We start from the raw sequence: 18115 nt of genomic DNA, 5'->3' as shown, positions 1-18115 counted from the left end.
ATTACAGCCTTGGTTCAAACATGGACAAAAGAGCTGAACTCAAGAGGTGAGGTGAGAGTGACTGCCCTTGACATCAAGGCAGCATTTGACCGAGTATGGCATCAAGGAGCCCTAGCAAAACTGAGGTCAATGGGAATCAGGGGGAAAACCCTCCGCTGGCTGGAGTCATACCTAGCGCAAAGGAAGATGGTTGTGGTTGTTGGAGGTCAATCATCTGAGCTCCAGGACATCACTGCAGGAGTACCTCAGGGTACTGTCCTAGGCCCAACCATCTTCAACTGCTTCATCAATCACCTTCCTTCAATCATAAGGTCAGAAGTGGGGATGTTCGCTGATGATTGCACAATGTTCCGCACCATTCGCGACTCCTCAGATACTGAAGCAGTCCGTGTAGAAATGCAGCAAGACCTGGACAATATCCAGGCTTGGGCTGATAAGTGGCAAGTAACATTCGTGCCACACAAGTGCCAGGCAATGACCATCTCCAACAAGAGAGAATCTAACCATCTCTTGACATTCAACGGCATTACCATCGCTGAATCCCCCACTATCAATATCCTAGGGGCTACCATTGACTGAAAACTGAACTGGAGTAGCCATGTAAATACCATGGCTACAAGAGCAGGTCAGAGGCTAGGAATCCTGAGGCGAGTAATTCACCTCCTGACTCCCCAAAGCCTGTCCACCATCTACAAGGCACAAGTCAGGAGTGTGATGTAATACTCTCCACTTGCCTGGATGGGTGCAGCTCCAACAACACTCAAGAAGCTTGACACCATCCAGGACAAAGCAGCCCGCTTGATTGGCACCCCATCTACAAACATTCACTCCCTGCACCACCGACGCACAGTGGCAGCAGTGTGTACCATCTACAAGATGCACTGCAGCAATGCACCAAGGCTCCTTAGACAGCACCTTCCAAACCCGCGACCTCTACCAACCAGAAGGACAAGGGCAGCAAATACATGGGAACACCACCACCTGCAAGTTCCCCTCCAAGTCACACACCATCCTGACTTGGAATTATATCGCCGTTCCTTCACTGTCGCTGGGTCAATATCCTGGAACTCCCTTCCTAACAGCACTGTGATTGTACCTACCCCACATGGACTGCAGCAGTTCAAGAAGGCAGCTCACCACCACCTTCTCAAAGGCAATTAGGGATGGGCAATAAATGCTGGCCTGGCCAGCAAAGCCCACATCCCGTGAATGAATAAAAAAAAAAACTTTTTGCTGATGTTGCTGGTGACCTTCTGTGCTTTACCATTTCTGGTGTAGGGTGAATATGGCCTTTGTTCCTTTGCATCTGCTTACTGGTTTCCGTCTTGATGTTGTGTGATCTTGGAGTGCCAGCTTTACCAACAACTTTTGCTGGGTTCCAGGTTTTCTGGATTGGATCCTGTACATGCACAATTTGTCCTCTCAACAACTCGGGCAATGATTTGGCATGTTTGTTGAAGTGCTGACTTCTTTGTACCTGAGCATCAGTAATTTGTCAACTTACATTCTCAGGGCCATTTGGAGGATATATCTTGCTTGGTGGAGTTGGCTTGTATTTTCTGCCATTCAATGGCTCTGCAAGCAATTTCATGTCGGCCTTGAGAGGTGTAGCTTGGAGTGACAAAAAGACAAGGTTTGGGTCTTCCTTTGTCTCTCGTCAGTTTATGAGGGTCCTCTTGACTGTGTCTTTCTATAAAACCATGTCCCCTTGGATAATGTGATGATGAGGTTATGCTGTTGAACTGACATTGTTGAGCAAACTTGTTAAACTCTCCGGAGGTGAATTGGGTTCCATAATCACATATTATCTTTTCTGGAATCCCTTCCTCAGCAAACAGGACTCATACTGCTGTGGTGATTGTTGGAGCTCTCAAATCTTTTACCTTTCTGATAAATGGGAACGCTGGATAATAGTTTGCAACTATAAGATACCATTTTTGGCTGTGCTCCCACAGTATGCCATGGCCCGGATGGTACCTCACTAGCCATCATCTCTTTTGGCTGTGTATTTCTATACTTCTGGCATACACTGCATGTAGGTACCATACTTTCAATATCTTTGTAGATGCCTGTGCAATACACAGCTGATTTGGCTGTAAGCTTACACTTCTCCATTCCCATGTGGCCTTCATGTATCTTCTGGTGAAGTTCTCTCTGCACTGTTTTGGGTAAGATGATTCTGGATCCGGCCAGCAGAACACTGTCTTCTACTAAGATGCCATCTCTGATTGACTAATGCTGTTGTATTACCAGTTGCATTTGTTGCATCTTATCCGGCCATCTTACTTGAAAATATAAACAATGCAGATTAATTTCTCAATTTCCTAATGATCTAGGAAGTCAACCTGAAAAGATGAAGGACTAGGCATGTGGAGTCTTTTCAGTATAAATGTACAGCTGGGGCTGTACACTAAATTCAGGGCACTTACTAATTTTACTTTGACTAAATTTTGGGTAAATTTTCATCTTTAGTACTTCTGGCACACTGCTTTGCTTGTGAGGGGTACATATTAGTAACTTGCCTCCGTGAAATGCTGTGCCAGTAGTATGGGGAACATTGGAACAGGAGTAGGCCATTTAACCCATCAAACCTGTTCCGCTATTCAGTGAGTTCATGGCCGATCTGCGACCTAACTCCATATACCTGCCTTTTCCCTATAATCCCTTAACACATTTGGAAGACAAAAGTCTATGAATCACATATTTAAAATTTACTATTGATCTAGAATCAATTGCCGTTTGTGGAAGAGAGTTCCAAACTTCTACCACCCTTTGCGTGTAGAAGTGTTTCCCAATTACATTCCTGAAAGGACCGGCTCTAAATTTTAGGCTATGATCCCTAGTCCTAGACTGCCCAACCAGCGGAAATAGTTTCTCGCTGTCTACCTACCCTATCTTTTCCCTGAACACTTCGATCAAATCGCCTCTTAACCATTTAAATTCCAGGGAATACAACCCTAATTTGTGTGATCTGACCTCATAATTTAACCTTTGGAATCCAAGTATCATTCTGATAAACCTATGCTGCACTCCCTCCAAGGCCATTATATCCTTCCTACAGTGTGGTGGCCAGAACTGCCCACAGATCTCCAGGTGTGGTCTAACCAGGGCTTTATATAGCTGAAGTATGACTTCCATCCCCGTGAATTCTAGTCCTTGAGATATAAAGGATAGCATTCCATTAGTCTTTTGATTATTTTCTGTACCCATTCACTACATTTTAACAATCTGTGTACCTGTCCAAGTCTCTTTGGACCTCCTGCTGTTTCTCGCTTTTTCCCGATTTAGAAGGTACCCTGTTCTATCCTATTGTAGGTCCAAAGTGGATGATTTCGTGTTCACCTACATTGAAATCCATTTGTTACAGTTTTATTCACTCACTTAATCTAGCGATATCCCTTTGTAATTTTGTGCTTCCATCTATGCTGCTTACAATGCCAACCATCTTTGTGACATTGGCAAATTTAGATATGTGGTTTTCTATCCCATCAATCAAGTCGTAAATAAATACAGTGAATAGTTGAGGCCTTAACACATTCTTGTGGGAAACCACTAGTCACATCCTGTTATTAGAGTACCTTCCCATTATCCCTGTTCTCTGTCTCCTTCCACTCAGCCAATCTCCTAGTCAGGTCACTAATTTGCTGTCACTCCCGTGAGTTTCAATTTTAACTTATGAGGGACTTTATCAAATACCTTGTGGAAGTCCATATAAATAACATCCATAGACATTTCCCTGTCACTGCATGAGTCACCTTTTCAAAGAATTCGATCAGATTTGTTAGACATGATTTATCCCTTACAAATCCATGCTGGATCTCTCTGATCAGCTGAAAATTTTCAAGGTTTTCAGTCATGCTATCCTTAATTATAGATGCTAGTAATTTCCAGACAACAGATGTTAGGCTAACTGGTCTATAATTCCCTGATTTTCCTCTCTCCTTTCTTGAATAGCAGAGTGACATGTGCAATTTTACATTCTAAATGAAGGGTTCCTGAATCAAGGACTTTGAAAGGTTATAGTTAGGGCATTTACAATGTTCGCACCTACTTCCTTTAAAATTCTGGGATGGAAACCATCTGATCCTGGGGATTTGTCACTCTTTAGTGTCATTATTTTCTTCATTACTGTTATTTTGCTTATGTTAATTTTGGTGAATCCCTGTCCCTGATTCGATATCAGTTTTCTTGGGATTTCCAGCATGCTGACTTCTTCCTCTACTGTAAATACTGATGCAAAGTAATTATTCAACTTGTCTGCCATTTCCTTATTCTCATTGACAGTATCACCGTTATAACTTGTCAAGAGGGCCACATTTCTCCTGAGCAGCCTTTTTTTCCTCATAAAATTAAAAAAAATAATTGTTTTGATTTTGATAATGCTTGGAAGTTTCTTTTCAAGTTCCCTTTTTGTAGCTCTAACTATCAGGTTTGTCATCTTTGCTGTTCTTTGTATTTTTCCCCTGTTATGACCAGGTGAGAAAGAGGGTTTAGGGTTCCCTTTCAGCCTTCACCTGGTTTTGCTGTAACAAGGTTTTATTTTTAAATACCGTGTTTTAAGCTCCCCTTGGTGAATCCTTGTTCACTGCTTTCCAATTATAAGGCAAAGAAATGAGCACAAACAGGCTTTCTTAGGTTTAAAGAAGAAAAGTTAAAGTTATTAAAACTTAAACTTAAAATACTCTAATTCGGTCAAAGCCTACGGATACACGACATGCCCATGCTAGCATGCATGCGCGATACACACATACAGATAGGGACAGAAAAGAGCAGAAGAAAAGATAAAGTGGAAAGGTTTGAGGCAATATCTGAAGAGTTTGTTACAGTTCCTCAAGCTCACTGTGGAGTCTTTTTGTAGGTTGATCTTGCTTTACATTGGGGCCCAGTATTCTTCTTACACCTTGTTCACTGTAGGAGACTTTTCTCCCCTGGGGTTCATGGGTCTTCAGTTCTGTGAGAAAGAGATGGGAGCAGGCAGAATAGAGATCTTCTCAGCCCAGGAGCAAACAGCTTTCTGAGTTCCAATTCTCATGGCGAGTTCAAATAAACCTACAACAGCCAGTTAATCATGTGATCAACTGACTTATTCAGTCCTGGCCCTTGTGGATTATCTTGTTCTAGCAGACCTTGGAATGTATCCTCTACACACAATACCTGGTGATCAAAGGTCCATTGTGGGTTAAATTGGAGCAGGGAATAGCCCCTTTGTCCTTTCAAGTATCGTCTTGTCAATATGCAAAAATGTCTTTCCAGCCAGTCTGGCAGCCCTTATAATAGGCCTTCTCTTTTTCCCAACAACAATTTGAAATTTAATGCCCATATGGCAAAATTAATATGCCGCATTCTTGGCAGGTGGGGGACATTCCCATTTGCCAGAATCTGGTTTTTTTTTTTGCATTTTTGTATGCTTTTTCCTTTAGTTTTATGTTGTCTCTTACCTCTTTCGTCTTCTATGGCTTTTTTTGGCATTTAGAGCTTTTGCACTTTAAAGGTATAAGCTGGTTCTGTATCACAAATTATTTTTGAACATCTCCCACTGCTTTTCTGTCTTTTTACCCATGAACAGACTTGCCCAGTTTACTGTGTCTCATTGCATTGAAGTCAACCTTATCTAAATCTAGTTAGTAGCTGTTTTGTGTATTTTTCCTTTCAAACACTATGTTGAACTTGAGCATATTATGATTGCTGTTAGATAAATGTTAATTAAATCTGGCTCATTGCTCATTACTAAATCTAATACTAAAGATGAAAACTGACCTCTTTATTTCAGGCTTCAATTTTCAGAGGTGACTGCTTAGTTTAATATGGCAAAACCATTGTGAGAGATGGCATGCATCATTGTGGTAGCAGTAGCCATCTTGATTTTTGTTTTTCGTGAAATGATCATGCAGGAAGGTTTCATGAACCCAGTGGGTGCTGTAACTATTGAGTTATCCTTATATTTTTACATAGAATAACATGGAAATTACATCTCCGAAATGGATCATTTCGTGTTTATCCTCCACATGAGTAGGAGGCCTAATCTCGTGTTCTCATTTTTTCATCCCTCTTCCCTTGAACAACCTAACTAACCTTTCCTTAACTCTGTCCATTAAAATGTATCCTGTTAATGGTCTGAATCTGATACCAGCTTTGGGTCTGAGTATTAACAAGATACTGCTGAAATATAGCTGCTTTATGCACAAAAGCACTCCTTTTCCAAGATACATTTGTTAGACAGCAGCCCAATGCTAGCAACTCTGAGTACTGTGGACCAGTTAGAATCATTGAATGGAATTATAGAATATTACAGCACAGAAGGAGGCTATTCGGCCCGTCATGCCTGTGGCAGCTCTTTGAAAGAGATGTCCAATTTATTCCCACACCAGAGCTGTTTCCTTAAAACTCTGCAAGTTACTGCATGTGCAGTTGCCTTTTGAAAATTACTATGATTCCATCACACTTTTACTAAGTGTATTCCAGATCTTAACAACCTTATGTGTGAAGAAATTTCTCTTCTAGTTTTTTCTGGCCAATTATTTTAAATCGATCTTGTTATTGACCCACTTGCCAGGAGAAATAGTTTCTCCCTACATGCTCTATCAAAACCCTTCATAATTTTGAATACTTCTTTTAGAACATAAGAAATAGGAGCAAGAGTATTCCAAATGATCCCTCAAGCCTGCTCCACCATTCAGTAAGATCCTGTTTGAACTTCTACATCAGCTCCGGTTTTCCACCCTATCCCCATATCCCTTGATTCCCTTAATGCCTCCACAGCCCTCTGGGATAGAGCATTCCCGAGATTTGCAACCCTCTGAGTGAAGAAATTTCTCCTAATCTCAGTCTAAGATGACCGATCCCTTACCATGAGACTATGACCCCTAATTGTAGACTCTCCAGCCAGGGGACACAACCTCTCATCTATCCTGTCAGCCCTCTGTTTCAACGAGACTAACTCTCAAATTTCTAAACTACAGAGAATATTAAGTCCCCCCCTTAATGTTCTCTGCTCTAAGGCGAACAGTTTCTCCAATCTTTCTACATAACTGAATTCTTTCATCCCTGGTATCATCCTGGTAAACATCTTCTGTCCACTCTCCATGGCCTTTCTAAAGTATGGTGCCCAGGATTGTACAATACATTCCAATTGAGGCCTAACCATTCACTCTTAAAAGTTTAGCATGACTTCCTTGTTTTTGTTTTCAATGCCCCTATCTACAAAGCCAAGTATACACTTTCTTAACTGTCTTACCAACTTGCTCTGCCACCTTCAAGGATTTGTGAATATGCATTCTCCTCAAAATAGTACCATTTAGATTATACTGTGTTACGACCAGGTGAGAAATGTGTCTAGGGGTCATTTGCTGTCTTCACCTGGTCTTATTGTAACTGGGTTTTATTTTTAAACAACTGTATTTTGAGCTCCCCCTTTGTGAATCCTTGTTCACAGCTTTCCAATTATAAGGCACAGTGACGGAGTGGTTAGCACCGCAGCCTAACAGCTCCAGTGACCCGGGTTCGATTCTGGGTACTGCCTGTGCAGAATTTGCAAGTTCTCCCTGTGACCGCGTGGGTTTCCGCTGGGTGCTCCGGTTTCCTCCCACAGCCAAAGACTTGCAGGTTGATAGGTAAATTGGCCATTTTAAATTGCCCCTAGTGTAGGTAGGGGGTAGGAGTATGGTGGGGGGGGGGATGGGGATGTGGTAAGGAATATGGGATTAATGTAGGATTAGTATAATATGGGTGGTTGATGGTCCGCATAGACTCGGTGGGCTGAAGGGCCTGTTTCAGTGCTGTATCTCTCTATGACTATGACTCTAAATGAGCATAAAGAGGCATTCTTAGGTTTAAAGAAGAGAAGTAAAATTTATTAAACCATAAACTTAAACTCTACTGCAGTTAACACCTACGGAACTGCAATGCGCCCAAGCTAGCATGCACATGCGATGCAAACATGGAAATAGGGACAGAAAATAGCAGAAGAAAAATAAAATGGAGAGGTTTGAGGCAGTCTCGAAAGGGGGTTTCTTGTTACTGTTTCTGTGTTTCCAGCTCGCCGAAGAGTCCTTGATTGTAGACGCCTCTTACTTTTTGTTGGGTCCCAGTATTCTTCTTAAACCTTGTTCACTGTCGGAGACTTTTCTGTCTTGGGGTTCATATGTCTTCAGTGGTTTCCGAAGCTGGTGAGAGCGAGATGAGAGCAGACAGGAGAGAGGCGTTCTCAGTCCAGGAGAAAAACAGCCTTCTGAGTTCAAATTCCCTGTTGGAAGATCAAATTCAAAAAACTCCAACAGTCAGCCAGTCACATGACTAAACTGGCCTGACCACGTCTGTTTTTGTAATCGGCCATTTTACTAGTTCATCTGGAATGCTTCAATGGCTGGTAATCAGAAGTCCATTGTGGATTAAATTGGAGCAGGGAATAGTTCCTTTCTCCTTTTGAAGTACTTGTCTGTTGATATGCTAATGTCTGTCTCCAGCCAAAGTCTTTCTTCAACAATAGTTTAAAATCAATCTTCATGTGGTGAAATTAACTATTCCTCATTCTTGGCAGATGGGGGGCTTGCCGGACAACTGCCTCTCGATGTTGTTTTTCCTGAAGTGCATCACTTCACATTTATCTGCATTAAAATCAACAGACACATGGCAGATGCAATTTAACAATCTATGTTCTCCTGATGTTATCTGCTATCTTGTTCACTATTTACTCCGCTGTCAAGTTTTGTATCATCCGCAGACTTTGAAATTGTACTCCCTATACCCAAGTCCAGGTCATTTATACATAAGAAAAGCCCTGGTCCTAATATCGACCCTGCTGCATACTTCCCCCCCCCCCCACAAAAGAAGACATTAATTTACCACTACTCTCTGCCTTTTATTCCTTAGCCAATTTTGTACCTCTAGTAGTTTTCCCAACACTGACTTTACACTGGCCTGCAGTTACCAAGATTATACTTTTTTTTTTGTATAGGAGTGTAAATTTGCAATCATCAGGCACCACTCCTATATCCAAGGAAAGATTGCAGTCAGTGCTTCTTCTATCACTATTCTGGGCTGAATTTTACCAGCCCTCTGACGTCGGGAGTCATGATGGGGATCCCGGAAAATTCTTCCGGGACAGGCCCGCCTTGACCTCCGACGGCGAGAAGGCCCCGCCGCATTTTACCAGCGGTGGCATGGCCTCGGTGTCACCTCCCCACCACACGGCAGTGGAGCTATCATTTGCTTAGTGAAATTTGTACCTCCTTTTTTCTGTTGTATTTTAACCTCTATTTCTTTTGTCATCTAGGGAATCCTAGCCTTGGATGTCCCGTCTTTCATTCTTATGAGAATATGATTAATTTGTACCCAAACTATCTCCACCTTTGCTCATTAACTGTTTGTCCTGCCTAATCTTTATTTCCAGTTTACCTGTGCTAGATACCTTCTAAAACCACTGAAATTAGCTCTCTTCCACTTGATTATTTTGACTTTAGACTTTTCTTTGTCTCTTTCCATAATTTCTTTAAATCTAATTATATTAGGATCACTATTACCAAGATGTTATCCCAATGCAACACACTCCACTTCCACTACTTCATTCATCATAACTAGATCCAGAATTGCTTCCATTCCTCGTTGGGTGAGAAACATACTCAGAAACACAGAATTGAGCCTCTGTCGGCCCCTTAAATGCTATTGACGCAGGGCCAGGAGTAGGGATGTGTAATATTAGAAGTTCTTTTATTAATGGTCCTCAGAAACATTCACCGAATAATTAGTGACAATGTACTGGCCAGCCAAATATTGAAGGCTAAAGTTAAAAAAATGCATTATTTTTCAGCCACTACTTTACATTGCCTTGACACTAGGGTTTTTTTTAAATTCATTCATGGGATGTGGGCATTGCTGGCTAGGCAAGCAAGGTGGTGGTGAGCAGCTGCCTTGAACTGCTGCAGTCCATGTGAGGTAGGGACACCCACTGTGCTGTTGGGAAGGGAGTTCCAGGATTTTGACCCAGTGACAGTGAAGGAACAGCGATATAATTCCAAGTCAGGATGGTGTGTGACTTGAAGGGGAACTTGCAGGTGGTGGTGTTCCCATGCATTTGTTATAGTTGGTAGAGGTCAGGGGTTTGGAAGGTGCTGTCTAAGGAGCCTTGGTGCGTTGCTGCAGTACATCTTGTAGATGGTACACACTGCTGCCACTGTGCGTCGGTGGTGGAGGGAGCGAATGTTTAAGGAGGTAGATGGGGTGCCAATCAAGCGGGCTGCTTTGTCCTGGATGGTGTCGAGCTTCTTGAGTGTTGTTGGAGCTGCACCCATCCAGGCAAATGGAGAGTATTCCATCACACTCCTGACTTGTGCCTTGTAGATGGTGGACAGGGTTTGGGGAGTCAGGAGGTGAGTTACTTGCTGCAGTATTCCTAGCCTCTGACCTGCTTTTGTAGCCATGGTATTTATATGGCTACTTCAGTTCAGTTTCTGGTCAATGGTAACCCCTAAGATGTTGATAGTGGGGGATTCAGCGATGGTAATGCCATTGAATGTCAAGGGGAGATGGTTAGATTCTCTCTCGTTGGCGATGATCATTGCCTGGCATTTGTGTGGTGCGAATGTTACTTGCCACTTATCAGCCCAAGCCTGGATATTGTCCAAGTCTTGCTGCATTTCTACACGGACTGCTTAAGTATCTGAGGAGTTGCGAATGGTGCTGAACATTGTGCACTCATCAGTGAACATCCCCACTTCTGACCTTATGATTGAAGGAAGGTCATTGATGAAGCAGCTGAAGATGGTTGGGCCTAGGACACTACCCTGAGGAACCCCTGCAGTGATGTCCTGGAGCTGAGATGATTGACCTCCAACAACCACAACCATCTTCCTTTGTGCTAGGTACGACTCCAACCAGTGGAGAGTTTTCCCCTGATTCCCATTGACTCCAGTTTTGCTAGGGCTCCTTGATGCCACACTCAGTCAAATGCTGCCTTGATGTCAAGGGCAGTCACTCTTACCTCCCCTCTTGAGTTCAGCTCTTTTGTCCATGTTTGAATCAAGGCTGTAATGAGGTTAGCAGTTGAGTGGCCCTGGCAGAACCCAAACTGAGTATCACTGAACAGGTTTAGTTTAGTTTAGTTTGGAGATACAGCACTGAAACAGGCCCTTCGGCCCACCGAGTCTGTGCCGACCATCAACCACCCATTTATACTAATCCTACACTAATCCCATATTCCTACCACATCCCCACCTGTCCCTATATTTCCCTACCACCTACCTATACTAGGGGCAATTTATAATGGCCAATTAACCTATCAACCTGCAAGTCTTTGGCATGTGGGAGGAAACCGGAGCACCCGGAGGAAACCCACGCAGACACAGGGAAAACTTGCAAACTCCACACAGGCAGTACCCAGAATTGAACCCGGGTCGCTGGAGCTGTGAGGCTGCGGTGCTAAGCACTGCGCCACTGTGCCGCCCCAGGTTATTGCTAAGCAAGTGGTGCTTGATGGTGCTGTTGATGACACCTTCCATTACTTTACTGATGATAGAGAGTAGAGTGATGGGGTAGTAATTGGCCGGGTTGGACTTGCCCTGCTTATTGTGTACAGGACATACCAGGGCAATTTTCCACATTGCCGGGTAGATGCCAGTGTTGTAGATGTACTGGAACAGCTTGTCTAGGGGCGTGGCAAGTTCTGGAGCACAGGTCTTCAGTACTATTGCTGGAATATTGTCAGGGCCCATAGCCTTTGCAGTATTCAGTGCCTTCAGTCGTTTCTTGATATCACGCGGAATGGATCGAATTGGCTGAAGTCTGGCATCTGTGATGTTGGGGACTTCAGGAGGAGGCTGAGATCGATCATCAACCTGGCACTTCTGGCTGAAGATTGTTGCAAATGCTTCAGCCTTATCTTTTGCACTGATGTGCTGGGCTCCCCCAGGGCCACTGCAGAGGTTTTCTGGGGTGGGTGTCTCAGTGCTCCTGCACCCCTAAAACCAATGAGTTATGCTAGACTTTCAGGTCTATGTGTGAGGTAGGCCCCAGTATTGCTCCCCTGTTGTGCTGACGCATGTCAAAATTATTCAAAGGAGATGACTTTCCACTGACGCTGCAAACTCCAGCTGTGGCAATGCTGGAGGCCACCAGTGGGCATGATTCCTGGGTAATTACTGGGATTTCTGGTCCATGTATTTTCTGGAATTAAATCTTTACCTAAATTTATATTTTTTTGTCGCTTCCTGTAAAAAGCACACCCTAAACAAATGCGACGGAATGCCGATTTGATGTCTCAGATAAGGAGATAATCCTTTGCTACCTGCACCCATAAGATATACAGAGACTTACTTATTTATGCAATTTTTTGTTTTTCTGTTGTGTGAGTGGAATACATTTATCTTCCAGACAACAATGGGAAAGGACAGTTCTATTTTACAAAAAGCAGGCAAAAAACACATACTTTTTGAACAGATATCTTACAGCCTTCCTTCCAAATCTTTTCAGTGAAGATGCACATCTCTCCCCCTCCTGTGCCCAAACACCCCTTTGCAAATGGTGTATCCTGTGACTCGCCATATATCATGCTGAGAGATATCTGCTAGTATATATAAAGCTCTTACATATCATATCTGCCCATCATATTTAAATTGAATAACCTTCTCAAAAAGAAAGTATAAAAAATCTAGTGTGATAGTTTCCACCTTTCAAAGAGAAAGGAGCACATGATGGACATCCCACTTGATGTCCATTGAATGGATACCATGATTAGGAGTCACAGTTAATTTTGTGGCCCACTGTTACATTTATTATGAATACATAGATACTAGTTCATGGGAAACTTGATCTTCTCATGGAAGCTACCATCTTTTTATTGTAAAGCCATTCATTCAACATCTTTCTTTCTCATTAGTCACCTCCTACAGTTTTTTTTTCTTTCCTTTGATAACATGGCCTCTTCCAAAGGGCAGGAGATTTACCCCCAGTGCTGCCCATCTACAAACAAATAACCTGCATTTAACCCTTTAGTTCATTCCAGTATGTGCCTATTATATCGTCACTGAGTCAAAATCTTAGAACTCCCTCCCTAACAGCACTGTCGGTACACCTACACCACACGGACAGCAGCAGTTCAAGAAGATGGCTCACCACCACCTATTCAAGGGCAATTATGGATGGGTAACAAATTCTGGCCTTGCTAATGACGCCCACATTCCATGAATAAATAAAAAAGCCAGCAGGGCTCCCGGAACTGGGCCAAAAAGGTGGTGGGAAACCTGCCTCGGCCATTTGGAGTCCCCCATGCGCCCCGGCTCTATTCAGTGGCACCCGTGCAATTAACTGCCTGGTGCTGGGATCCCTGCCCTTTTAAGGACGAGGATCCCACCTCCAAGAGCTGCTGGCCAATCAGAGGGGTGGCAGTTCAATTATGTCAGCAGCGCCATTGGGAGCGGTGGCCACTGCCGGTACTGCAGGAGGGCCTTAGAACCAGGTTCAGTGCCGGAGACAGGGTCCTCAGGTAAGTGAGGTAAGGTTGCCGGGACCAGTCCGGCAGACCCCGGCATTGAGGGAAAGGTGGAGGGTGCAGGTGGAGGGGGGTTCAGGGAGGTGGGTTGTTTTCCACTGGGAGCCTTCAGTGGGCCACAGATTACCCACAGAGGAGGCCTCCCCCCACCACCAATGCCACAGCGAGGTTGCCTTGTTTTACTGGTTGTCTTCTGGTTCCCATAAATTAGAAATAATCACACTTTAGGCTTAAAAATGCTGGATCTCTGTTTATTTCATCCGAGCTGTCTCCTGATAATACAGAGCGATTACCAATGTCATCAGTGCATCCAAACACTGCCAAATTGCCAGTATGAATCCACACATGCATGCCCCGACATCACAGCATAATTATGTCACATGTAATGACGTCAGCACATCATGACATAACTACACACTGAGTGGGCGAGCAGCCAACCTGTGGGGGAGATGTGGTGAGGTGGGGTAGCAAGCAGGGTGCGAGCACTGGCGGGAAAAATGGCGAAGGGGGGGAGAGCGAGCAGTGAACAGTCAGGAGGGGGAGAGAATGGCGGTATAGAATGGCGAGCAGTCGGGAGCGGGAGAAGCAGCGAAGAGAATGCGGCAATTGAAGTGGCAATTGCAGGAGGGAGAGGGGAACTGAATGCGGTGATTGAGGGGGCTTGGGTTTAATTTGCTTTTTTGTGTCAAATTAAGCAGCACCATCTTTATTACCGGCAGATGCCTGAGACGTCACAGACAGTGACGTTTCAGTCGATGAGGCTGCATTTGTGCATGTGCCAATAGTGCGCCAGTTAGTGGTTGTGTTGTCAGCAAACGTGACCTATTTCATACAGCCACCATGCTGCTTGATAGGAACTGCCTAGACTGGTGTTGCATTACATGTCACATGACTGCATTGCAGCAGTGAAAGGTGGCCTCCGGAACACACTTACATATGACAATTAGTTCCTAGCTCTTTACGACTAATATAACAATATATTACATCCCTCTTTCTTTAAAAAACACAGTGCTTCTATATCGATATAACTGTTCCAATCATTAACTTTTTTCTAACCTTAAGATGATCAACAATTATCTTTTAGAAATAAACTTTGAGTTTTTTATAGTGTGTTTTCTTTTCCAAAAATATTATTCACGGTATCATTTAGGTGGTAAGATGATGCGCCTCCATCTTGTAGACTTCGCATTTGTTGCTGTCAGTGGTGAGTTGGCACGCTGTACAGGCTATGCAGTGTGCGATGCTCCTGGTGTTGTAGAAGTCGTACTTGCTGTTGCTAATGTTGTGTCACTTGCTAGTGACGTTGTTGATGTTGTCTTGCTGGATAGTGATGTTTCCAGTGTTATTAATCCTGTTTTCCCAGCTCTGGTGTCGGTCGAATGTGAACTCGGTTCCTTCTCACTTGCTTATCGGTTTCAGTCTCACTGATATATGACCTTGGAGTCTCAGCTTCACCAACAACCTTTGCTGGGCTCCAGGTTTTGTGCTTGGATTCTATACATGCACAGTTTGTCCTTTCAACAGCTCAGGTAGGGATTTAGCTGCTTGTAGAAGTGTTGATCTCTTACCTGTGCATCAGTGAGTTATTGTCTCACTTCCTCCTGGTTACTTGGTGGATGTATTTTCCTTGGCAGTGTTGTCTTATACTTTCTTCCATTCAACAGTTCTGTAAGTGTTTTCATCTCAGCCTTGAGAGGTAGGGATTGGAGTGACAATAAGGCAAGGTTTGGGTCTCCCTTCGTCTTTCGGCATTTTGCAAGGGTTCTTTTGACCATCAGGACGGGACCCGTGTCCCTGTGGGTAATGTGGTGATGAGTTGGTGGTGTTGAACCCATACTGTTCAGCAAATGCCTTAAGTTTTCTGGAGCTGAATTGGGTACCATTGACATCTATTAATTTTTCAGGAATCCCTTGCTCAGCGAACAAAACTCGTACTGCTGAGAGGAATGTTGTGGCTTTCAGGCCTTTCACCTTCTTAATGAAAGTTTGAGTAGTAGTCTGCAACTATGAGATACCATTCTTGATTGTGTGTGAATAAATCGGCTCCTACAGTATGCCAGAGTTTGGGTGGTACTTCAGTAGCCACCATCTTCTCTTTCTGCTGTGTGTTTCTGTACTTCTGACATACATTGCATGTAGACATCATATTTTCAATGTCTTTGTATATGTCTACTCAGTACACAGCTGATTTGACTCTGAGCTTACACTTCTCCATTCCCATGTGGCCTTCATGTATCTTCTGGCAAAGTTCCTGCATTGTTTTGAGCATGATTGTTCTGGATCTGGCTAGCAGAACATCATCTTCTAGTGAGATGTCATCTCTAATGGACCAGTACTGTCGTATTGTTGGCTGTGTTTGCTCTACCTTATCAGGCCATCCCTGGATCACTTGCTGAGAGAGCATCTGTAATTGCTCATCTTTGCTGGTCTCATCTCTAATTTGGTTAAGTTTTGGTGCTGTTACATTCAGTAGGTGATGAACCTTTATACCTAAATCTTCTATCTCCTGTTTTTCCTGTGGTAATAAAAACAGAAAGTGCTGGAAAGACTCAGCAGGTCTAGCAGCATCTGTGGAGAGAGAAGCAGAGTTAACGTTTCAGGTCAGTGACCTTTCATCAGAAGTGGTTCTCATGAAAGGTCACTGACCTGAAACGTTAACTCTGCTTCTCTCTGCACAGATGCTGCCAGACTTGTTGAGATTTTTCAGCACTTTGTTTTTATTTCAGATTTCCAGTATCCGCAGTATTTTGCTTTTATTTCTCCTGTGGTGACAGCTGAGATAGGATATCTGCCAGCACCATTGCTCTTCCTGGCTTGTATTTCAGAGTGAAATCGTAACACTGAAGTCTCAAGAGTAACGTCTGCAATCTTACTGGTGCTTTACATAAATCTTTCTTGTATATCTGCTCCAGTGGATGATGATCACTCTCCGCTATGAAATGTGGCCCCCGGAACAAACTTACACATGACAATTAGTTCCGAGCTAATTGATTCCTACCTCTTTATGACTAATATGACAATATATAACAAAATGCAACTGTGCTCCTGACTCCAAATTATTCTCTGGAAGATTTGCTAGTTTGAAATACAAATGAATATCTTGGTCAGTAGTAGGATTTAGTAAATGTATCCTTTTAAGAGACTGTATGAGTCTCTCATTGCTCTACGCAGGTTTTTACTGTTCATTCAAGGGTATTAATGATGCATTGTTAACTTGAATGAAAGGCTAAACTGATATCCTGCTCTTGTAAATCTCTTGTTTCTCTACTGTAGCCCTTGTAGAAATCCTTCATTGAAATGACATCTATCTTTTCTATTCCCTGTTGTAGACTGTCTACAATGATATCAGTTCCTGCATGATGATGTCTGAGGCGACTGTAGAAGATTTTAACACCAAGTTGGAGAAAAAGGTTAAGATGGAGAATTTCAGGCCTGTGGTAGTCGTGAAGGATTGCAAACCATATGAAGAGGTAAAGAGTTTACTTATGTTTGCAGGGAAATGAACAGGAATGAATGTGTACTCTGTACTTTATGTTTTAAAACATAATCAGTGGTATCCAGAGAATCTTGCAGAGAATATAGTGATGTGCAAAACTGTATTGTTTTAGCGTTGCACCCAAACCAGCATAGGGGGTAAAGCTATGTCAACCATGGCTCAGTGGTAGCACTTTTACATCTGAATCAGAAGGTCGTGGGTTCAGAACCCACTCTGGAAACTTGAGCATGAAACCTGGACTGGCACTTCACTGCAATTCTAAGGGACTGCGGCACTGTCCTTTGGATGAGCTAAACCTTGGCCCCATCTGCCTTTGCAGGTGGACACAAAAGATCATCTGTGCTATTTTGAAGAGAAGGGGTGTTCTTCTGTCACCCTGGCCAATATTTATCTCTCCCAAGCAACATCATTAAAACCAATTATCACATTGCTGTTTGTGGGACTTCCTTGTGCATAAATTGGCTACCATGCTTTCTACACTACAAAAGTACTTAATTGGCTGTAAAGTGCTTTAGGACATCCTGAGGTTGTGAAAGGTGCCAAATATAAATAAATGAAATTCTTTTTACCTGTATCTCTATATGGCGTGACTGTGTTCTGGAGTAAACTATCCAGAAAATCCTCCCACTCCCTTTATATGTTGGAGTGTTTCTAATTCACATTCAAGCACATAGGGCTGTATTTTATGGGCCCCGGAGATGAGTTTGAAGGCGGGAGGCCCATAGAATTGAGGCGGGGGACTCAGGGCCTGTCAGCTTTCCGTTGCAATGCAATTTTGTCAGAAGTGGGATAGTCCAATAACGGCCTACCCACCCAGAGGCCAAATGAGACCCTGAAGTGGCTTGTTAACGGCCACTTAAGGGCCTCTTCCTACCACCGCTGGGATTTAACCAGGGGTGGGGGAGGGGGGGGGCGGTGGTGGGGGAGGACTTTGCTACACGGGGAGGTCGCCCAGTAAAACAAAGCAAAAGCGACCTCCATGCAGGGTTAGGGGTGGGGGGGATTGTGGTGGGGTCTCCTCTGTGGGAAATCTGTGGCCCATGAAGGGCCCCCACTGAGAAAACATGCACCAATCTGAAATCTCCCCCCCCCGCCCCACCCCACCCCACTGCACTAAACACCCACCCTCCCTCCCTCCC

General features: G+C 43.6%; 1 protein-coding gene across 1 annotated transcript in view; it reads left to right on the top strand.

Moving 5' to 3' along the window:
- The window catches only part of marc1 (mitochondrial amidoxime reducing component 1), a 69282-nt gene that overhangs the window by 13125 nt on the left and 38042 nt on the right, over window positions 1-18115 (top strand). The window contains exon 4 of the mRNA XM_068044970.1: window positions 16810-16950. Coding sequence (XP_067901071.1) covers window positions 16810-16950 — 141 coding nt within the window. The remainder of the gene's footprint in view (window positions 1-16809; window positions 16951-18115) is intronic.

Source organism: Heterodontus francisci, chromosome 13 (assembly GCF_036365525.1).
Source record: "Heterodontus francisci isolate sHetFra1 chromosome 13, sHetFra1.hap1, whole genome shotgun sequence".
In the NCBI taxonomy this organism is placed as follows: Eukaryota; Metazoa; Chordata; class Chondrichthyes; order Heterodontiformes; family Heterodontidae; genus Heterodontus; species Heterodontus francisci.
This window is presented reverse-complemented; position numbering and strand designations above follow the sequence as displayed.